Source organism: Epargyreus clarus, unplaced genomic scaffold (assembly GCF_041222505.1).
Source record: "Epargyreus clarus isolate Ecla_fem2 unplaced genomic scaffold, WU_Ecla_fem_2.2 ptg000035l, whole genome shotgun sequence".
NCBI classification, from domain to species: domain Eukaryota; kingdom Metazoa; phylum Arthropoda; class Insecta; order Lepidoptera; family Hesperiidae; genus Epargyreus; species Epargyreus clarus.
The window spans coordinates 99,954-123,692 of NW_027332240.1; the positions used below are offsets into that span (position 1 = coordinate 99,954).

Sequence of the window (23,739 nt, forward strand, 5' to 3'; positions counted from 1 at the left end):
CGTAATTAATGTAATGATTTTGTTATACCGTTCGTTCACCTGACCTGAAGTTAAATGAATGTATTGAATTTTAATTAGTACGTAAGTTACGAGGACGCTATCGATACACGCACTGAAATATTCTATCGACGAGTGAAGTGTAAAGTAAATCCGGTCGCGTTGCGGTTACAGACGCAGAAGCTGCAGCAGATATCGGTGCTGGGCGGCACGCTGTTCCTGCCGCAGTGGGACGAGCGCAGCGTGGCGCTGCAGACGGGAGGCGCGCGCGCGGCGCTGGCGCTGCGCGCGCGGCCCGTGGCGGCGCTGGCCTACCACCGCCAGCGCCAGCCGCCGCTGCGGCACCCGTGCGGCGCGGCGCGCGGCGGCTGCGCGCACATCTGCGTCACGGCGTACCGCGCCGCCGCGCCGCACGCGCACTGCCTCTGCCGGCACGGGTTCCGCCTCGCCGGACACGGGGATTGCGTTCGTCAGTATATGCATACTTTATTTTTTATTTATTAACCGACTTCAAAAAGGAGGAGGTTATCAATTCGGCCGGTATCTTTTTTTTTTTTTTTTTTTTTTTTTTTTTATGTATGTACAGCAATTACTCCGCCGTTAGTGGACCGATTTTAATAATTCTTTTTTTATTGTGTAGAGACGAGCTGCGAATTGGTCCCATTTAAATATGGTTAGGATCCATCGATTGGTTCTGGAGAAAAAGAGGGGAACTCCTCCACCCAAATATAACAGCCATAACTTCGCCATTTATGAACCTATTTTAATGCCTTTCATTTCGTGTGTGGACAATTGCTACAAGTTGGTCCCATTTAAATATGATGAGGATCAGAGTGGGTTCTGGAGACAAAATATGTAACTCCTCAACCGATGGGTATAATTGAGTTTTGTTTGAAGATATTTGGTGTAGGTTCTAATGAAATTGAAAAACCAGTTTATCTTTGACTATTTAAGGGTCTGATAATGTGGCTCGGAGTCAAAATATGTAACTCCTCAACCGATGGGAATAATTGAGTTGTGTTTGAAGATATTTGGTGTACGTTCTAATAAAATTACAAAGCCAGTTCATCATTGACTATTTAAGGGTCTGATAATGTGGCTCGGAGTCAAAATATGTAACTCCTCAACCTATGGGAATAATTGAGTTGTGTTTGAAGATATTTGGTGTAGGTTCTAATGAAATTACAAAGCCAGTTCATCATTGACTATTTAAGGGTCTGCTAATGTGGCTCGGAGTCAAAATATGTAACTCCTCAACCGATGGGAATAATTGAGTTGTGTTTGAAGATATTTGCTGTAGGTTCTAATGAAATTGCGAAGCCAGTTTATCATTGACTATTTGAGGATCTGATAATATGGCTCGGAGACAAAATATGTAACTCCTCAACCGATGGGAATAATTGAGTTGTGTTTGAAGATATTTGCTGTAGGTTCTAATGAAATTGAAAAACCAGTTTATCTTTGACTATTTAAGGGCCGTATTAATAGATGGATCTCAATATCAATCTTAAGTTCGTATCAACTGAGTCGCTCTTATGTTGCGATCAGCGACTTGAGAACGTCGCTAATTAATAAATGAGTATCAAGTGCGTATCATTTGATACCGGTCTCAAGAGAAGCATCTCATTCGAAACAGTAGAACAGATTAAAAATATTTTTTAAAATGACAGCTATGAATGAATGAGAGTTGAACATTACAATCACGTCATGCAGCGTTTCGGTTCCGCTCCTTTGCTAATGCAATAAAATGTTTAATGTAGTGAAATATCTCATTAAATCTATATATATAAAAGAAAGTCGTGTTAGTTACTCCACTTATAACTCAAGAACGGCTGAACCGATTTGGCTGAAAATTGGTGGAGAGGTAGCTTAGAACCAGGAGACGGACATAGGATACTTTTTATCCCGTTCGACCGCGTTTCCTTGAAGTCATTTTATAACTCAAGAACGGTTGAACCGATTTAGCTGAAAATTGGTAAAGAGGTAGATTAGAACCAGGAAACGGACATAGGATACTTTTTATCCCGTTCGACCGCGTTTCCGTGAAGTTATTTTATAACTCAAGAACGGCTGAACCAATTTGACTGAAAATTAATCGAGAGGTAGCTTAGAAGCAGGAAAAGGACATAGGATACTTTTTATCCCGTTCGACCGCGTTTTCGTGAAGCATTTTATAACTCAACAACGGCTGAACCAATTTGACTGAAAATTGGTGGAGAGGTAGCTTAGAACCAGGAGACGGACATAGGATACTTTTTATCCTGTTCGACCGCGTTTCCGTGAATAAATAAGAGTTGAAAGTTTGTATTAAAGTCCCCCAGTTTTGATGCAAATCTATATGAAAATTGGTATTTGATAGGATTTCGATAGAAAGTAATTAAATATCTATTTTACGATATTTGCAAAATCAACCCTTAAGTTGGTTAAGTAGGGGTTGGAATTTTATATTAAAATCCGTTAATTTGAAAGCAAAAACTGCAAAAATTTGCATTTGGCTTTAGAAGACACTTCGTTTAGAAATCGGCAGATTTTGAAGCAGTCTATGAAAATTGGAATTTAGGTTTTTGATTCAAAATAATAGAACACATTTTTCACCGTTTTTGGAAAATCAACCTTTAGGGTCGTTTAATCGGGTATGGAACTTTAATTTAATATCCGTTAATTTGGAGCACTAAGAAAATTATCATAAGACATAATGAAGCATCTGAGTCACTGTTTGTTTTTTTAGATCAACCCTTAAGACTGTTATAAATCGCCTTTCTATTTACACACCTGTTTCAGCATTTTTAGCTATTCAACAACCCGATTAGAGTACTATAAGTAAATAAACTTTCTTTAAAAAAAACCGTTATTGAAGTTATAGGTACTTCTTTTCGCGTGTTTGTAAAAAAAATAACAAAAAATACAACCGACTTCTATGTCACTACAAAGTAAAAAATAATTCGAACGAAATATATTGAGCGCCGACTTCAGAAATATGTACTAAACCAACATTTATTTGAATTATTTTTTACTATGTAGTGACATAGAAGTCGGTTGTATTTTTTGTTAAATTTTTTTTTACCCTTTTTAGTGATGACATAATAACATTTATATTAATACAATATAAAATTGTATAAACGTGATCATGAATTAAGGTACGGTCTGAATTTACATTGATTGGAACCGCCCGCTCGCAGGGCGCTGCCGCGCCCTGCCCGCTTAGTTTTATATTGTCTTATGTGTTCCAACCTAACCTAACTAAATAGTCAATGATTTGCAATTTCATTAGAACCTCCTACACCAAATATCTTCAAACACGACTCAATTATTCCCATCGGTTGAGGAGTTACATATTTTGTCTCCGAGCCACATTATCAGACCCTTAAATAGTCAATGATGAACTGACTTTGCAATTTCGTTAGAACTTACACCAAATATCTTCAAACACAACTCAAATATCCCTATCGGTTGAGGAGTTACATATTTTGTCTCCGAGCCACATTATCAGACCCTTAAATAGTCAATGATGAACTGACTTTGTAATTTCATTAGAACCTACAATAAAAAATAACACAATAAAAAAATAATTATTAAAATCGGTTCACTAACGGCGGAGTAATTCGTGTACATACATAAAAAAAAGATACCGGCCGAATTGATAACCACCTCCTTTTTGAAGTCGGTAAAAAAATAACAGAGTGCAGAGAGGTAGAGTGAATTTTATTTAATTGTATTTTTTATTTTCCTGTTCTCCTGTGGCCATTTCCTAATATTTACCAGTAGTTTATGGACATAATACATAAATTACACGAGTGAAACCACGAGGTACAGATAGTCACTCATAATTAGGTGGTACGAAGTTCACCGGGTCATCTAGTATATTTATAAAATAAACAAATAGTTTTTAAATTATATATTTAATTAAAAGTAACTGATTCCACGAGCTATATTTTTGGAAAAAAATATCATGAATTTTATTTCAGAATCTGTTAATGTGAACAAAACGCGTCGCGTCATTAGTTTGTTGTCTGTGTTCCATTGTTGCGTGTTGATTGTGAAGTGCGAAATATTAGCTGTATTTACATTAATTGACTGTTTTATTATGAAAATGAATAAGAAACATATATTCAGTGAATTGGAAAAAAACGTTTTCATAGATATTTTAAAAAAATATAATAGCGTAGTGGAGTGTAAAAAAACTGACGGACACTCTTTGCAACAGAAGAACTCTGCATGGCATAAAATTGCTAGTGAATATAATGCCAGCCCCCACGTATCCCGTCAAGTAAGTACTTATCTATTTTTCATGTATACCAATAACCTTAAACATACCTAATAATTATTCTTTACTTCATGAAGCATCATTACAATTACAAAGGGTATACAATCTTTACAGGGTAGTCTTTATAATAATCGTTTCTTTTAATTTAGTATTGTCAGTAGCTGCCTAAACTGTGTGAAAAACTTGTAATATAGGCACTGTACTTTCCCTACAGTGTATCTGAGCTGCTAAATGCCAGATATATTTATAGAATTAACAGAAACTTATACATACAAATGACTTGTATTTGCTAAAATGGCATGATTTTGATACTTATGATAATGTTGTAGGTTACGAGTAAACAACTAAGGCGGTTGTGGATGAACCTAAAGCAGCGACAACGTGAAAAATTGACTGCAGAACGACAACATAGGTTGTCAACAGGAGGCGGCCCTTCTACCAGCGACGCAGAATTAGACACCGATGTAATGCAGCTGACTCCAGGGCTACTTGTTAGTATTGATGGTGCGATTGATTCCGACACTATATCAGGTATGCATTTTTAAATGTTTTATGGTGGTGCTCTACATACCTTACTATTTGAAGTATTTTAATGTGCATATTAGAGATAAACTTCATCAATCTGAATTTGTCCAGTATGGTGAATTATGTCCTGAAGCTTTCATGTTTTGAGAGAAAATCTATTCACAACCCACAGTGACTGGTTGATGATTTTGTTGTTGCTGACAATGACAAATTACATTTTTGTTGAGTTTAGTTAGTATGCTATAGTTAGCAATGTGTTAGTTAACTTTATAAAAGAAGTAGTTATGTTTTCAGGCTGCATTACTGATATATATTTTTTTTTTTAGAAATGACTATTATTCACATGCCTGACGATACAGAGGAAAAAGAAAAAGTCATAGTCAAGCCTAGCACTCCACCCTATTTACCAACTCTGCATCCGCCCGCTGCCTCAATTTTAGAAACCCCAATTGTGTCCATAAACCCAACCACTTCCTCCACAATCCGTAAAAAAGAAGTATTCAATAGAGTCAGTTTCATTAAAAAAGAATACAATGATAGAAAAGAACGAGCAGATGAAATACATGTATTACAAAAAGAACTATTAAGGGAACAAATAAGGGAAGCTAAAGCAAAAGCTGCTTTAGCAGAGAAAGAAAAATGTTAGATTAATTTGGTATGTACCCGTTATTTAACTTTATTATTATTTTCAATAGAAACAGATAAGGATTATGTTTTAAAAAATATATTTGGGATTAAAATTTAAAGTTACATTTTGAACAATAATAAATTTCTATTTAAAATAAAAGATTATATTATAGAGAATTTCATTTTCTTTTATTAGTTATAGAACTATATATGGGATTATGTATGTTTAATAACTTTTTATTTATTAAAACTATTTTATTAAAATTCGGTTATATTAGTTATTATTATATATAAAGCAGTTTTGTCTTTTTTTTTCAGGTAAAGCTGAGCAATTTAAAATTGGTTTCTTAAAATTTAAATGAACATTGAAAACGTATTAACATATTATAATTGTAATATTAGAAATAGGTTTGTTTAATACATTGTTTATAAAATTATGTTTGTAGTATTTTTGACACGTACCAGCCTTAACTTAATACAATTTATTTATTTCAAGTTACCAATGTTATAATAATTAACTAATACATTTTGTTACACTTTGTATGTAAATAGCATAAATATCATGGGCAAAATTTCATGTAATTGAATAACAAGAGATAAAAAAATCCATTACAGAAGTATAATGAAATTAATTATTACAAAACAAATTACAGTTCAAAAGTATAAATAAATTAATTACAATTGATTTATAAAATGTATATTACTCCTAAAATTCGGTAAAAATTAAATTAGAAGTAAAATTGAATCAATATTAAAATTAATATTAAACTGAAGTGACACTGAAAGAGAAAGAGAAAAATTCTTAAATGCATGCAAACTATTAAAAATACTGTATGGTTGCCTCATAATCTTACTGAAAATAATTTTCTATAATGGAATTCCTAAGCACAAATCCTACACGAGTACTAGGTACCAAACTGTGCTGTTGGTCCTCTTGTAGAACATTATCTTCAACAGTATCTATAGAAATAACATCGTTTAGAATTAAGGAAATATTATGTAAGACCGCACATGCAACTATTATATTTGACACAGTTAACAATTTGTTACCTAGCCCCTTAGATAAACAAGGGAACCTTTTTTTCCAAATGCCAAATGTTCTTTCTACCACATTTCTGGTTTTAATGTGGGCTTTATTGAATCTTTGTGATGGTAAATCTTCAGGAGTGGGCCTTACAGGGGTTAATAGAAAGGGCAAAGTGGGGTACCCACTATCACCAATTAATCTACCACTTAAAATCCCTTCACTATATTTTACATACACAGATGACATTTGAAATATTCTGGAATCATGGGTACTTCCAGCCCATCTTGCCACAATGTCCAAAAATTCTGTCTTAGGTCCAATCACAGCCTGAAATATATTAAAATAAAAGATTACAATTCATAATATTTCATCTTTATTAACATTATCCTAAACAAGTAAAAATAAACATAATTTACTCATAATAAAATTAGTAACATGCCCAGGATTCGAACCTTGGACCTCCATATTAAAAATACCGCTAGGCTTGCTTTGCTTTACTGCTTTATTATTAATTGCCACCAAACTAAACAAACATTTGAGATGAAACATTGTTATTTACCTGTACATTTATAGAGAAATATGATTTCCTGTTACGATATGCTTCATGGTATTGGCAGCCTGGCGTGGACACTATTCTTACATGAGTGCAATCAATGGCACCATCTATTCCAGGTAATCCCGGCCAGCGCCCATGTTTACCCATTTCTTTGAAAAGCTCCCTATTGCTTGAAGCTTCACTATCTTTCGGAAACTTAATATATTTATTATTTAATTTAGCCAATAAATTGGAAACATTTTTTATGATATTCGATGCAGACGATTGCGATATTTGCATTAAATCGCCGCAAACAATCTGAAAAAAATAAAGTTTTTATAGCTTCCCCTATTTGAAAATGGCAAATTATATGTATTTGTGTATGTATACAAAGTATTTGCTACGAGTACATACCTGAAAAGATGCTGTAGCATAAAACCTTAATGTTAATAAAACACACATGTGAGGAGAAATCGGCAAACCACGATTGTCTGATTTCACTAAATCATTTTCAATTAATGCAATAATAAATAGCACTGATTCTTGATGGAATCTATACCTTTTTTGAAATTTACTTAAAGGCAGTTCAAATGGGTTTTGAGCGTCTCTTAAATATATTTTCGGTAACCGATAACTATAATGATCATAAATATTATCATAATAATCATAATTATCGTAATAATCGATTTCGTCGAAAATATTTTCGAAATCCATTTCGCGGCTATACGTAAACGTCGTCTCAAGTCAAGGTCCGACTACACTCAGCTAATACCATCTCAGAACACATCTCAAGAGGCTACTTGAGAGTGAGTTTGATTTATTAATTAGCGAATGCGATGACAGATCTCAAGTGAGAGCGCGTTCAATGTTTGACACTTAAGTTTTGTTTATTAATACGATAACGAACTTAAGATGGCACTTGAGTTAGATCTCAAACTTGAGATCTGTTTATTAATACGGCCCTAAGGGTCTGATAATGTGGCTCGGAGTCAAAATATGTAACTCCTCAACCGATGGGAATAATTGAGTTGTGTTTGAAGAATGTTGCTGTAGGTTCTAATGAAATTGCGAAGCCAGTTTATCATTGACTATTTGAGGATCTGATAATGTGGCTCGGAGACAAAATATGTAACTGCTCAACCGATGGGAATAATTGAGTTGTGTTTGAAGATATTTGGTGTAGGTTCTAATGAAATTGCAAAGCCAGTTCATCATTTACTATTTAGTTAGGTTAGGTTGGAACATATAAGACAATATAAAACTAAGCGAGCAGGGCGCGGTAGCGCCCTGCGAGCGGGCGGTTCCAATCAATGTAAATTCAGACCTTACTTTCATTCATGATCACGTTTATACAATTTTATATTGTATTAATGTAAAAGTTAGTATGTCATCACTAAAAAGGGTGAAAAAAAATTTTTAACAAAAAATACAACCGAGTTCTATGTCACTACAAAGTAAAAAATAATTCAAATAAATGTTGGTTTAGTACATATTTCTGAAGTCGGCGCTCAAGATATTTCGTTGGATAACGATGTAAACAGCGTGTCTAATATGTGTGCGTGTCTAAGTCGGCGCTCAATATATTTAGTTGGATAACGATGTAAACAGCGTGTCTAATATGAGCGCCGACTTCAGAAATATGTACTAAACCAACATTTATTTGAATTATTTTTTACTTTGTAGTGACATAGAAGTCGGTTGTATTTTTTGTTAAAAATTTTTTTTATTTATTGTTTAATGTTAAGAAGAACGGTTATGCACCAATGACACTTATTAACATTCATTATAAATACATTTCTATAGACAGATAAAAATAAATTATATAAATTCCCAATGTCGATGTAAATAATAATTAAAAAAAAATGTCAATGATGATAAAAGATAAGTTATGAAAATACAATAGTTAAGTATCAAATATTACATTTGAATTCCATGGTTCCGAGACTGGCAAGATATTAAAAATTATTAATAATTATAAAAAAAAGAACACAAAAAAAATACCATTTAAGATGAACATTAAATGATAATTGTCGATATCAAAATAGAAGAAAAAAATACATATTATTTTTCAGTGTGTTTTAGACACACTTTTAACACGTTTTGCGATGAATCCGTAAAAATATCAAAGTCAGGAAAAAAATTCAGGAGAGCGCCGATAGCAGAGAGAATATGGGGTATCGGTGAATTTGCGTGCCCAAATTTTTTGCTAAATAGAACTACAAGTAATTCGTGCTTACGGCACCGGCAGTAATTGTTTAGGGCGAAAAGTTGAACCAACTCACTTAGTAAATCTGGATCATCGATCATCCCTCTGTAGATTTCGAATGCAGTTACTAATTGACCGTTCGCTCTTCTGGTCTTAAGACATCCCAGGAGGAATGTCGTGGGGCATGAATGAGTAGTATTTTCGATACTTACGTTACGTGTGTAAAGGTATCTTAGAAATTCTTTCTAAACCTTTTCAAGTAGTAGCTCGTAGAAAGATTCTTGAGGATTCCAAACGCAAGAACTGGCTTCCAATTTACTGCGTACTAGTGCATTTAATAACAGACGAGCTACCTGATCAGATTTAAATTCGCGCGAGTTTTTTTTAGAACAAAACCTAACCGTTGGAAAGATTCCTTTGCAATTAGCACAATGTGCTCATGGAATGTCAACTTTTGGTCGATGATGATCGAATGTTAAACCCAGATCCTTCATCGATATGATTCTTGGCATGATAGTGGTGCCAATTTTATAATTAAAGGTAATCGGACGCAACATTCGACCAAAAATCATAACATAACATTTGGAAAGATTAAATTCCATTTTATTAACTGTGCTCCACTCATGCATCGCACGAACATACTTCTGAAGTAACAAACAATCCGCTTTCGATCGTATCTCTGCGTGCAGTTTAGGATCATCCGCATACAGAAGACACTATCATTGCAACAACGTCCGGTAGGTCATTTATCATCAGGAGAAAAAGCAAGGGTCCTAGTATCGACCCCTGACTCACTCCAGAATTAGTGTGGTATGGGGATGACTCGTAGATACCCAATTTAACGTATTGTCGGCGGTCACGCAAATAATCAGCGAGTAGTCTCAGGAATCCAGGAGCGAATCCGATATTACAAAGTTTTGCAAGCAATACGTCGTTATCGACTCTATCAAATGCCTTTTTAAAATAAAAATACGTTACATGTTGAAGTGTTGCCCTGCAATTTCGCAATGAATCGTAACGAACGTCGTGCGGTGTGAACAGGCGTGGAGCTGGACAGCTGGCTGGTGGTGTGCCGCGGCTCGCCGGCCATGGTGGCGGCGGTGGCGCTGGCGGGCGCGGCGGCGGCGGCGCGCTGGGAGCCCGCCGCGCCCGCCGCCGACGCCGCGCGCCCGTCCGCCGCCGACGTGGACCTGCAGGACCAGTACCTCTACTACTCCGACGTGCACAGGTACGTCGCCCGCCATTCGAAAGTCTCGCTTGCGTTTACGTTCGCTCGTAATTATTATATTCCCGTTTACCTCCCAGGTACGAGATCGTTCGGCAAAAATTGGACGGAACGGGCCGCGAGGTGTTCATCGGTGACGACGTGGACAACTGCGAGGGTCTAGCCATCGATTGGATGGGTAATAGCAGCTTTTAATTTCATTTTACACGCCTGCACGCGTGCAAACGCTGCGTGTTCGTTTTTTTTTCTTTCTTTACTCCTACGTTAGAAAATCAAATAATATGGATAATGTTTACATGACATATACATGGAATACATACGTGCAAGATAATACTGCGGTTGTGACTGTGCAGGCAGGAATCTGTACTGGACGGACGACGCGCTGGGGCAGGTGAGCGTGGCGCGGCTGGAGGCGCCGGCGCAGCGCCGCGTGCTCGTGCGCGAACACAACTACAACCCGCGCTCCATCGTGCTCGACCCCGCCAACGGGTAACTGCATTAATCATTGGTTTTTATCGCTTTTTTAAAGACACCATACCCTACTATTTATATAGTAAATGGTGGAATATGAATAATTGAAACCTATTTTATTATTGCATCTATTTAAAGAAAAAAGCAAAGTGTCATTGTGATTTTTGTAATGCGCTCAAATTAGTGTCACTTCATTAAAAACTTTTGAATAGTTTAACCTATTTAACCAAGATGGTTAAAATAGTTGCATCGCCGACGACTCAATATTTAGATTAAGAATATTGTTGGAATATTGATATATATCTGTGTGTGTGTGTGTGTGTGTGTGTGTGCAGCGTGATGTACTGGTCGGTGTGGGCGGGCGGCGGCGGCTCGGGCGGGCGGCTGGAGGCGGCGCGCATGGACGGCGGCGCGCGGCGCGTGCTGCTGGCCGACGACCTGCACTGGCCCGGCGGCCTGGCGCTCGACGCCGCGCAGGGCATGCTCTACTGGTGTGTGGCGACGGCACCGTCGTTTTTTATATCGTTTAAAATTCTAATCGTCTTTCTAAATGTCGTCTTTTCATTTTTTCCCATGCAAACGATTAAATAAATTAATTTTCTTTAAATTTTGGGAGCTTCAAGTGGGCCCGAGAAATATTCGATCGGGGCTTGCAATTTTTTTGCGATTTACCATCTGTCAATAACACCAAACTGGCCCGGGCGTCCGTCCAAGGAGGCAAGCTTTTAATATAATCTCGTACCGGGCCGCCGCTCGCTACGCCCGCGGGCGGCCCGGCGGGCGGCCCGGCGGGCGGCCCGGCAGGCGCGGAGTGCGGCGTGTGAATGCGGTGTGTGTGCGCAGGTGCGACACGTACCTGAACAAGATCGAGCGCGTGCGCGTGTCGGCGGCGGGCGCGCTGGCGGCGGGCGCGGCGCGCGAGCTGCTGGCGCGCCACCGCGCCGCCGCGCCGCTCGCCAAGCCCTACGGCCTGGCGCTCTACGACGGTGAGACCTCCCGTCCCTTCTTATACACTGTGATTTCTGGCTGATTTCTGTAATTCAGTCAGAGTAGTCATTCATTCAGAGTTTTTTTGATTAATATTATCATTATCATATTCAATAAATTTTTATCAACTATACCATATTTAGTATAATAATCTCTTATATAATTAATGAATTGTCCAGTATGACTTGTGAGCAGGTGCGGTGATCTGGAGCGAGCACGGCACGGGCGCGCTGCGGCGGCTGGAGAGCAACGGCTCCATCACCACGGTGCGCTCCTTCCCGCCGCCGCTCTACGACATCCGTCTCATCTCCTCCGCCACCAGAGTTGGTTCGTTTCACATTTCCTTCACGATTACATCTATCGGGATTCGACGTCCAATGCCTGGTGAATAATATAAACTACAAAATATACAGGTAAAAACGCGTGTTCACATAACAACGGCGGATGCGCGGAGCTGTGCCTGGCGGCGGGCGCGGAAGGCCGCGCGCACACGTGCGCGTGCGCCACGGGCCGCGCGCTGGCCGCCGACGGCCGCTCGTGCGTGCCCGCCGCCGAAGCGCCGCCGCCGTTCTGCCTGGGCGGATACTTCCACTGCGGCCGCGCGTGAGTTCCCGACCGGCTCCGTGACCGCCCTGACCTCCTCGTTCCATCGACACGCTCAGAACGTTCGTTCGCTTCCCTTTCAGACGCTGCCTCGATCCATCGTACGTCTGCGACGGAGACGCCGACTGTCCCGACGGCGCCGACGAGGATTCCTCCCCGAACGGACCGTGCGGTACGTTAACGGGAGACGATTCGATAACTCAATCGACTTCGTCGGAACGGCCGAAGTGAACGTCGATCCGATATGTTCCTCAGCGAACGTGACGTGCAAGTCGGAGCAGGACCTGAGGTGCGACAAGAACCGCTGCGTGCCGGCGAGCTGGGTGTGCGACGGGTTCAAGGACTGCGCGGACGGCGCGGACGAGGCGGAGGCGGCGTGCGCGCGGACGGCGTGCGGCGCGGGGCAGTTCGCGTGCGCGCGCTCGCGGCGCTGCGTGCCGGCCGCGTGGCGCTGCGACGGCGCGCGCGACTGCGGCCCGCACGACGCCAGCGACGAGCTCGGCTGCCGCGCCGCCGACTGCGGCAGCGTCATGTTCCAGTGCGACAACGGCGCGTGCGTGCCCTGGGAGTACTACTGCGACGGCCGCGCGGACTGCGCCGACGCCAGCGACGAGCGCGGCTGCCGCGCGACGCCGCGCCCGCCGCGCCCGCCGCCCAGACACCGCGGCCCCACCCGACCCAACGAGTGAGGCGATGTTTTACTTTTTAAAATAATATTTCGCCTCGAACGCTATGGTCGCAGATTGTATTTTTATTTGGTTATCCATTGCAGACACCGACATAACGATACCGATAAGAGTGGGCTCTGCGAGGACCATGAGTTTCAATGCAACAACAGGGAATGTATACGAATGGCGAGTACTTCATATTATTTTGTTATATTAACCCGCATGTGATTGTCTTGGTTCGTTATTAGAATTTTACTAATAACAATAAAAAATGATGTATGTAACAAATAAACCCCCCACACCGCCGCGAGAGGGAGACGTTTACTAAATGTTGTTTTTGCTATATATTTTTGTAATAAAATGTAATTTAAATTATTACATGCGACTTCAGCTACAGGACCATCAGGTAAATAAAAAACAAAACCTTATTGAATATACAGAACATCTAGGAACAAAGAATTCATACACAATAATTGTAAATTTAGTTTTAATAATTGTGGTTTTACTTGGATAACGTGAACTAACCTTTATTTTAAAAATTAAAAGGAGTTCCGGTGCGATGGACACGTGGATTGCCTGGACGGTTCGGACGAGGCGGAGTGCGAGACGGTGCGCACAGTCGCGCCGCCCACCAGCAGCGCCGCGCCGCCCGCCCCCCCCGCCGCCGCGCCCGCCCCCGCCGACTGCGCGCCGCCCGCGCTGCGCTGCGACAACGGCACCCGGTGCGTGCCGCTGCTGCAGCTGTGCGACGGGTTCGCCGACTGCGCGGACGGCGCCGACGAGGCCGACCGATGCGGTACGAGCGACGGAAGTCGGTTCCATTTTTATACCGTAGACGATGAGTTACTGTTATTGAACGGACGTTGTATGTGTCAGGCGAGCCGATGTGCGCGGTGGCGGCGTGCTCGCACGAGTGCCAGGCGGCGCCGGGCGGGCCGGTGTGCACGTGTCCGCCGCCGCTGCACCTGCAGCGCGACGGGCTCACGTGCGCCGCCGCGCACCTCTGCGAGGAGTGGGGCGTCTGCAGCCAGGTGCGTGGCGCTCGCCGCTACAGTGTTGTCGCCGATAGTAGTTCGCTTCATAATTAGTTTTAATGTGGCATTTTTCTTGTAGACGTGTCGACCGCAGAAGAATCGATATAAGTGTACCTGTTACGAAGGATATCGTCTCGCCGACGACGGCTTCACTTGTAAGAGTACAGGTACGTCCCTTAAATAATCGAAAAATATATTCGTGAGTAAGAATATTTTCATGGAAGTATAAGTATTTTTTAACATCAGCTATGCGCGCACCGTATGCAGCGTTCGTTTTAAAGAAGCATTCAGTGTTGATCTTAAACAATAATATGGTAATCGTGTCGTGTATGTGCGCGCAGTGAACGTGACGCCGCTGCTGGTGTTCAGCAACCGGCAGGAGGTGCGCGGCGTGGAGCTGCCGTCGCTGGCGTCGCGCGCGCTGGTCTCGTCGCTCAAGAACACCATCGCGCTGGACTGGCTGCGCGCGCCCGACGGGCAGGTGTCGCTCTTCTGGACCGACGTCGTCGACGACAACATCTACCGCGGCACGCTGCGCGCCAACGGTCGGTGCTCCGCTGCCCCCGCAGCCGTTCTCTATACATATGAATCAGTCTGTCACTTATTACATGTCCTTTAATGTTTTAGCGCTCAGTGGAATAGAAGTCGTAGTGCAACAGGGACTATCGACGGCCGAGGGCTTGGCGGTGGACTGGGTCGGACAAAATCTATATTGGGTGGAGAGTAGCTTGCATCAAATAGAGGTGCGTTCCCTTTAAAAGTAATCTGTAGCATGTTTTTGTTTCATCGTCCCGATCGTCCTCGTAACGTCACGTTATTTCGTCAGGTAGCGCGCATCGACGGCCAGTACCGACGGACCTTGATCGCCGGAGACATGGACAGCCCCAGGGCGATCGCGGTGGACCCGAGGATGGGTGAGGCCCTTCGATCGCACCCACGTAACGAAGCGAGACAACCGTAGCGAGCGCGGACTGTAGCCGACGCGTGTCCGCAGGGTACCTGTTCTGGAGCGACTGGGAGCAGGCGGCGCCGCGCATCGAGCGCGCGTCGCTGGCGGGGCGGCGCCGCGCCGCGCTCGTGCGCGTCGACGCGCTCACCGACGGCGCCTGGCCCAACGGCATCGCGCTCGACCACCTCGCGCGCCGCCTCTACTGGATCGACGCCAGGTCGGACTCCATCCACACCACCGACTACGACGGCGGCGACTACCACGAGGTGCTGCGCGGCCACGCGGCGCTGTCGCACCCGTTCGCGCTGACGGTGTTCGAGGGGCACGTGTACTGGACGGACTGGCGCAGCAACAGCGTCGTGCGCGCCAACAAGTGGAACGGCAGCGACGTTACCGTCGTTCAGCGCACGCTCACCCAGCCCTTCGATATTAAGGTACACCGATACACTTATATCGCATCATTTACTACGAACAACGAACTATACATAAAATTAATTCAAGATATATAACGTGAAAAATGTTAATTTCATAGTTCCGGGCATAATTACGGTTCATACGGCGCCACGATTTGAAAGTATATTCGCATAGATCTCGACGAGATAAAACGAAAAGTAAGAATAAAATTTTTCGATATCTCGCTTACTTTTAGATGATGAATGATTTTGTTTTCTACTTTTAACGATTAATTATATATAATGACATATAATGCATGTTTAAGTTAGTCAAAGTAATAAGTATGTTATTGTAAAAGCCCGATGTACAGTAAATCTTAAGATTAACTGAAATTATTAATGATCAATTTTATGTTATATCAACGTCATCTTGGTTGTTGTATTACAGTAACTACAAATCGTATAGTTTCGTCCGAATTATCGTGGATGGAACTTATGCGTTCGCAGAGCGCTGTTGCACCCTGCTCGCTTATTTTTATATTTTCTTTTATGTTCCAACCTAACCATTACGAACAAAAAAGTCATTTTTCAGTTTTTAAGTATAGATATCTCGAAAACTATGCGAGATATCGTAAAAAATAATTCTTACTTTTCCTTTAATGTCGTCGAGATCTATGCGAATACACCTTCAAATCGTGGCGCCGCAAGAACCGTAATCTTCCCTAGTTCCGTGCTAGCATTAGTTTCCTCGTATCGTGTGAGTCGCACGCACCCCGCTATAACGTGTTGCGCGCGTGCGGTGCACTGCAGGTGGTGCACCCGAGCCGGCAGCCGGCGGCGGCGCGCAACCCGTGCGGCGCGCGCAACGGCGGCTGCTCGCACCTCTGCCTCATCGACGCGCCCGACGCGCGCGTGTGCGCCTGCCCGCACATCATGCGCCTCGCGCCCGACAACCTCACCTGCGAGGGTGAGCACCTTGCACCGCGTATCATATGGATACGTTCATTTCAAATTTCCTCGAACTGATCATGTGTACTTTTGCAATAGTATCTAAATTCCGATTATGTACTGAAGTATTCGGCGTTGATGAAGTACTATTTTTGTGGGTGACTCGTTTAGTGCACGAAAAGATCCTGCTGGTGAGTCGCGCGGGGGAGATCCGCGGCGTGGACATCGACGACCCGCAGGTGCACATCATCCCCACGGTGTCGGGCCCGCTGCTCACCATGCCCTCCTCCGTGCAGTTCCTGGCCGCCGAGTACGCCATCTTCTGGGTCGACACTGAGGTACGTAACGTTCCTGTTGTCTCGTTTTTACTTCTTAAGTATTACGGTAAACTTGTGGTTTATTTCTGTATCCTGGATGAAAATTTACATTTCTTTTTGATATAGAATTAATTTAGATAAATATGAACAATACGTACGATAATAAGAGATAACATTTGTTTTCGAATATCGTAACGTAAGCGTAGGCGAGACGGTAGCGTACATGTGGTCGGGTGTGTCGCAGACGAACGAGATCAAGCGCACGGACGTGCGCGGCGGCGCGGTGGCGGGCGTGGCGGACAGCGGCGCGTGGCGGCCGCGCGCGCTGGCGCTGGACTGGGCGGCGCGCGTGCTGTACTACAGCGCGGGCGGCGCGCTGGCGGCCGCGCGCCTGGCCGGCCACCACACCGCGCGCCTGCCCGCGCCCGCGCACGGGAACATCACCGCGCTCGCCGTGCACCCGCTGCAGTGAGCGCGCACACACACACACACACACATACACACACACACACACATACATCGCTTTACCTTGACTAACTTATACGAAATTATGGAATTTCCATATGTTCCTCGCGTACACTTTTAAAGTAAAGTGAATAAAAATTACACTGTTTTGAATTATATTTTTAACCAAACAGAATTATTTAACAAACCCTAATATATGCAACGACTGTGATAATGCAAGTTTTTAATTAATGTATTAACCTCGTTCGTAACCTTTTTACAAGGCAAAAACATATTATCCCGTTTCGAATATCCCGTTATCCCGTTCATCGCAACGTCGCATAGAACATCCTCGGGGTGCATATGATATTACCCGTACTGTGTGTAGGGGGCGGCTGTTCTGGGCGGTGCGCACGGCGGGCGGCGAGCGGCTGGAGGCGGCGCGCGGCGACGGCGGCGACGCGCGCGCGCTGCTCGACGCCGCCGCCGACGCGCTGCTCGGCGGCGTCACCAGTACGACACACGCACTTATTATATTTATACTATTTACATGTTTATGTATGATGCTATTTGTCAGATATTAATAAAAACGCCATTGCAATTTAGTAGCGTATATTTAACATTTATCGCACGACATTAAATTGTGATTTCTGAACATAATATCTATTCTAAAATGTTGACATCTAATTGCAGGCTTGTGCGTGGATGCGGCCACCGACCGCCTTTACTGGGTTAACGCCGCTTCCTTTACGATTCAATACCTGGATATTAACACTGGCAAATTTACTACTGTAAGTTCATTTGCAATCATACTTTTTTGTCAAGTTTTAATAAATAAACTATAATTTTGACTATTTTTGGTACACTATATTAATGCCTACTCGACATATACGAATGCATTCTTGACTCTGTCATCCATTCGTCAACGCAAAGTGTTAAGTTAAGTCTGCTTTGAGGTGAGCAGAGTGTAGCGAATGTTCCCGTGTGTGCAGTTGCCGCTGGGCAGCGGCGCGCGGCCGGCGGCGCTGGACGTGGCGGGCGACGAGCTGGTGTGGGCGGACGCGGCGGACGGCGCCCTGCGCGCCTGCCGCAAGCACGACTGCGAGCGCCCGCGCCTGCTGCGCGCCAACACCGGTACCGCGCGCTCCCCGCCCGTGCCCGTGCCCGTGCTCGCCCGCGCCGCTGTTGCTAACGTGTGTGTGTCGTGTGCAGAGGGCGTGCTGTCGCTGCGCGTGTACGACGCGCGCGCGCAGGCGGGCGGCGGCGGCGCCTGCGCGCTGCGCCGCGAGCCCTGCGCGCACCTCTGCCTGCCGCTGTCCGCCACGCAGAGCACGTGCCGCTGCGCACAGGGATACCACCAGCGCGACACCAGATGCGAGCGTCAGTATTGCCGCTGATCATGTTTATTTACCTACGGTCAACGTAAAGTATTATTCTAACTATTCGTGTTAATGTAGCCATGGACGAGGTACTCATATACTCGTTGAGCTGGGAGCTGCGCGGCATCCTGCTGAACGCCAGCGCGGCGCCCGAGGCCGGCCGTCACAACGCGCTGCCACCCATCCCTCAGCTCTCCATGGCCGCCTCCATCGACTATCAAGTTGGTGAGTCTCCCCCCGTCGTTTACATGAGCCGTATCAAATTCTTATTTAATTTTTCTGATATAAATGAATACGATTATAATTGAAAACTTACAATTTTTTTTACCCTATATGCAAATGTAAAATGTATTATCCAGAGGGCGAGTGGCTGTACTGGGCGGACCCCGAGGGCGGCGGCGCGTGGCGGGCGCGGCGCTCGGGGGCGGAGCGCACGCTGCTGGCGGCGGGGGCGGGCGGGGGCGGCGCGGGGGCGGGCGGCGAGGACGCGGCCGACGCGCCCGCCGCGCTGGCCGTGGACTGGCGCGCCGGCAACCTGTACTGGGCGGACCCGCGCCAGCGCCTGCTCGAGGTGGCGCGCCTGGACGGCTCCAGCCGATACGTGCTGCTAGACACCGACCCCCTCGCTGTCACGTGTCAGTACACCTTATCGTATTATAACATAAGATACATTTGTAAATTAGACTCATATGTGAAATTTAATGGTGGTCCATTCTGTTGCGTGACTTGGCGTAAAAAGGGACTCGAACTCGATTTTTGGCCTCTTTAGCACTGCTATTTTTTACGCTGAACTAGATCTGGGTATGGTGCTTTCTATGGGAGCACAATAATACGTTGTAGTGTGCGATTGGTGATCGATGATTTATTCATAAACTAAATAGAGATAATAGAGCACAGTTTAAAAGTGTGTAAATTTTGCCAGTGTTGGCCATGGACCCGATCCACGGGCTGCTGTTCATGGCGGGCGGCGGCTGGATCCAGAGCGCGCGGCTGGACGGCTCGCAGCGCGCGCTGCTCTACAACGGCACGGCCGTCGGCCACATCTCGCTGCACAGCGAGGAGCAGGCGGTGTACTGGGTGGACACGTGGGAGGGCAGCGTGTGGCGCATGCGCTACGACGGCGGCGGGCGCGCGCGCGTGCTGGCCGCCGCGCCGCGCCGCCGCCCCGTCGCCGTCGCGCCGCACCGCGACCGCCTCTACTGGCTCGACGCGTGAGTGCCGCATTCACGTTTTAAATTTGGACAGGAATCATTTAAATGTGGATTAAAAAAATCGTAATTGCTTTAAAATAAAAAACAATTATATTTTTTTAGTATGTTCTGAAATATTATTGAAAGATTCTCAAACATTATTTTCTTAACATTTCAGGATGTTAAATCACGGCAGCGTCATCTCGGCTCCACTGAGCAATCTCAGCTCTCAAACAGTGCTCGCTGAAAATACGGGGGACAGCCTCAAAGATTTAATGGTATTTACTTAAAGTACACATGTTTTTTTACTCAGATTATAATCGCATTTAAATGCAATGAATGATGCAGAAAGAATTCGAATGCTGCGTCTTTTTTATAAAAACAAATCTACGGGTTGCACTCCGGGAGTGCCGACAGAAGTGCAAACTTTCGAAACCTAACCTGAATAATAAAATATAATCAATAAGAATGAAACCGAACCCATCGACATATATTTCTATGCTGACACTGGATGATATCTTGACGTTTTTGATCAGGCCACGTGTCCTGACCAGAGTTTAATATTTCCATTACAATAAGTTCACAACGCCGCTAAAGAAGTTTTAACTTCTAAACATTTAAAATTAATTAATCTTAAGAGTAAAATTGTTCAGATTCCGCAGATTGTGAAAAATAATGGATACGCTGGTGTGACCGATAAGGGATGTGGTTGTGTTATGTTCGCAGATCTGGTCGCGCGCGGCGCAGAGCGTGCCGGCGGGCGCGGCGCCGCACCCGTGCGCGGCGGCGGCGGGGGCGGGCGGGGGAGCGGGGGCGGGCGGCGGCTGCGCGGCGCTGTGCCTGTGGGGCGCGGCGGGCGCGCGCTGCGTGTGTCCGCACGGCGACCTCGCGCCCGACGGGAAGACCTGCAAGCGTACGTACCAGTCAGCTCTCGTACGAACGCATAATAACGTGACTTTGTATGTCTTTATTGATTGTGATTATGTTTTGCAGCGTACACATCCTTCATAATGTATTCGCGCGTCACCAAGATTGACAGTATTCATTTAAATGACGAAAAGGATCTCAATTCGCCTTACCCTTCCATCGAAAACAAGTAAGTCTCCATTCAAGGTACACGACTTGAATAATCCGATCCGGTAGTAGTTTTAGAAAATAAATATAATTCATTCAAAACTTGTGTGCGGCGTGTCCAGGACGCTGATGCGCAACGCGATCGCGCTGGCGTACGAGTACAACACGTCGACGCTGTTCTACTCCGACATCCAGCGCGGCTCCATTAACACGGTGCACTTCAACGGCTCCAACCACCGAGTACTACTGGAACGTAAGTATATTTATATCGTAGTACTTTCTTAATTCTAGCGTAGTGTAATTTGTACCAACCTATTTTTTTAAGTTTTTTGTAGCAAAAAAATATAAATTGAACTTTTTTTTATTATTATTTATTTTTATATATATATATATATATTTTTAAACGATAACTAAAATTGTAGAGATCATATATCTGCACGTTAAATGTAGTAGGGTAATAAAACAATAGAGGTGGATACCGCTCCAGACGTACGACTATAATTGTGACGTTACGGGTGGTGGGTGACACGCAGAGGTGGGCGCGGTGGAGGGCATGGTGTTCGAGAGCGCGACGCGCACGCTGTACTGGACGTGCACGGCGGCGGCGGTGCGCGCGGCGGCGCTGGGCGGCCCGCGCGTGCGCACCGTGCTGCGCCTGCCGCCCGGCGAGCGCCCGCGCGGCCTCGACATCGACCCCTGCGAGCGGTACGATATACATACATATATTGCATTCGTTTCATATTACTTATCGATACCTTATTCGCAAATCAGCCAACTCCACTTTTTGTCGTTGATAGTAAATGGGGTTGAACGAAATCAAAAATAAATAATAAAGTAACTTATTTTTGTAAGAACCACTAATATGAACCAGTAAATCGTGGAAAACGGTGCTGGTAGCAAAGTTAAATCATATTTCTGTAATTTTGTATTTTGTTACTGTTTGTTTTCTCTAATAAATTAAAATAAATAAAAAAAAAAATAAAAAAAATCATTTTGACAAAAAGTGGAGTTGGCTGATTGGCGAATTAAGGTATCGTTATATCTTCCATGTATTTATGTAAAAAAATCACAATATTGAGACGACAGTAAAATCGATACATTTGTCCAGTTTACTAAACTGCGGTAGAGTTTTATTAATACTCAGTAAATATTTGTGCATTGTAGTGTGGAGCTAAGGCGTTATAATATAAGATAGTGTTAGAGTAATATTAAGTTAGTTACAATAAAGACATCAAACTATAAACACGCCTCCTCAATCCCTCACGAGCCTGCTTGTTCACTACATGGCGACCCTGCTCGGCCGGTGCGCGTGTGGCGCTGCCACGTTGCACGCGCACCGGGAGGCGTTCGAAATGGAAAATAAATAACAGAAACAGAAGAATTGAAAATGAAGATTGGAGAAGAAATAAGAAAAGTACTAGGAAGATTAGATAGAAAAAATAAGAAGATATATAGAGTAATTAATATAGAAGAAATTTATAAGAAGATACAGGATTTGAAAAAAAAACATGGATAAGATAGGAACTAAATACAAATAACTACCAAATCGAAGAGAAGAAGAAAATATTAAAATATAGACGTAAAGAAAATGTGAAACAGAAGTGGATTTGAAGACAGAAAATGTAACCAACACAAGAAGACGAAGATGAAGACGATAAGAACATCTTAATGACCAAATAAGAAACTAATCAATCGTGCAAGAGGACATCATCAATTCACGGCAAATAACATCGGCAACGAGTTAGCGGACCATGACCTGTCATCATCATGGCCCATCATCGAAGAAGACGAGTCGTCCCACCCTCCCGTGGACATCCCAACTCAGTCAGCAGACACCTTGTTGTAATTCAAAAAATAATCTGGTATGTAACTATTACTTTGAAATGTATGTAGTTCGTATAAAGATTCGTTTTAAATTTGATATAAGAAAATTTATGAGTATAGTCTGTTTGTATATTTTTTTTACATTTTTCTACAAATTTGTTATTTAATGTAGTTTCAGTAGCCAATATTGTTTTTGTAATGTTTTAAAGTCAAATGTTTAAATCAGCTATTAGACAATTATTTATCTATAAAAATTTATCTCAAGTTAATAATATAATAATGTAATTATTATTCCTTTAATAACAATTTTAATTGAATTAATCTAATGGTTAACAGAAATCCATGTAAGTACTAAAATCGGAGTCATAATATAATTTTAATGAAATATTAATGTTAAAGTAAAACCAGGTAGCAACACTAGTTTCAGTTGCATTGTTTAATTATGCTGAGTACCGAAAACGTGTCGCGATTCGCGTTACATCCTTTACGGGAACGGAATGTTCTTCGATTCGGATTGCATAGATGATGCAATACCGACGCCGCTTCTAATTACTTTGTATAAGATTGTCATCTAAATCTAATTTGTATTGTGGCTTATGTTAAATTTTTAGAATTGAAAGAATGATGATGTCTTGCCTGGGAATTGATTATTTAATGATAATATGAGAATGTTTTTATTAAAACATGGAACACAATTAGTTTGAAAGTCGATAGCAATGTAAATGTTAAGAAGAAAAGGAATGTTGTATGGAAATTTTGTATGGATTTCACCTGTAAGTTAGTATTTTTAGTAATGATCGGGATTGATCCCCCGAGAGTTAAGAAGATATCTAACATACAGACGAAATATTTTGTATGTTGTTATTGGATAAGAACATTGAAAGTATTATGGTTGTAATCTGAATTTGAATAAAATATATCTTGATTATGCTGTATGATCTGCAGTCATCGGTATACAAGAGTAGGATCTTAAGAATTATTATGAAAGGAGTAAAAATGAGATGTTGTATATTAAAGAAAAGAATATGAGACCATTATCTTGATCATGTAGTT

At 43.3% G+C, this 23,739-nt stretch overlaps 1 protein-coding gene across 1 annotated transcript in view; it reads left to right on the forward strand.

The window, feature by feature from the left end:
• LRP1 (LDL receptor protein 1) overlaps positions 1-23,739 on the forward strand; it is a 57,863-nt gene that overhangs the window by 10,203 nt on the left and 23,921 nt on the right. Inside the window, exons 11-43 of the mRNA XM_073091850.1 lie at positions 172-466; positions 10,223-10,409; positions 10,487-10,584; positions 10,760-10,895; positions 11,213-11,368; positions 11,721-11,863; positions 12,060-12,191; positions 12,278-12,467; positions 12,551-12,639; positions 12,723-13,152; positions 13,240-13,321; positions 13,682-13,931; positions 14,012-14,166; positions 14,249-14,336; positions 14,511-14,714; positions 14,797-14,912; positions 14,996-15,083; positions 15,164-15,552; positions 16,321-16,477; positions 16,630-16,796; positions 17,020-17,243; positions 17,608-17,732; positions 17,913-18,010; positions 18,212-18,353; positions 18,432-18,599; positions 18,677-18,823; positions 18,958-19,233; positions 19,521-19,809; positions 19,967-20,066; positions 20,515-20,701; positions 20,782-20,884; positions 20,985-21,115; positions 21,396-21,567. Of these exons, the coding sequence (XP_072947951.1) occupies positions 172-466; positions 10,223-10,409; positions 10,487-10,584; positions 10,760-10,895; positions 11,213-11,368; positions 11,721-11,863; positions 12,060-12,191; positions 12,278-12,467; positions 12,551-12,639; positions 12,723-13,152; positions 13,240-13,321; positions 13,682-13,931; positions 14,012-14,166; positions 14,249-14,336; positions 14,511-14,714; positions 14,797-14,912; positions 14,996-15,083; positions 15,164-15,552; positions 16,321-16,477; positions 16,630-16,796; positions 17,020-17,243; positions 17,608-17,732; positions 17,913-18,010; positions 18,212-18,353; positions 18,432-18,599; positions 18,677-18,823; positions 18,958-19,233; positions 19,521-19,809; positions 19,967-20,066; positions 20,515-20,701; positions 20,782-20,884; positions 20,985-21,115; positions 21,396-21,567 (5,714 nt within the window). The remainder of the gene's footprint in view (positions 1-171; positions 467-10,222; positions 10,410-10,486; positions 10,585-10,759; positions 10,896-11,212; positions 11,369-11,720; positions 11,864-12,059; positions 12,192-12,277; positions 12,468-12,550; positions 12,640-12,722; positions 13,153-13,239; positions 13,322-13,681; positions 13,932-14,011; positions 14,167-14,248; positions 14,337-14,510; positions 14,715-14,796; positions 14,913-14,995; positions 15,084-15,163; positions 15,553-16,320; positions 16,478-16,629; positions 16,797-17,019; positions 17,244-17,607; positions 17,733-17,912; positions 18,011-18,211; positions 18,354-18,431; positions 18,600-18,676; positions 18,824-18,957; positions 19,234-19,520; positions 19,810-19,966; positions 20,067-20,514; positions 20,702-20,781; positions 20,885-20,984; positions 21,116-21,395; positions 21,568-23,739) is intronic.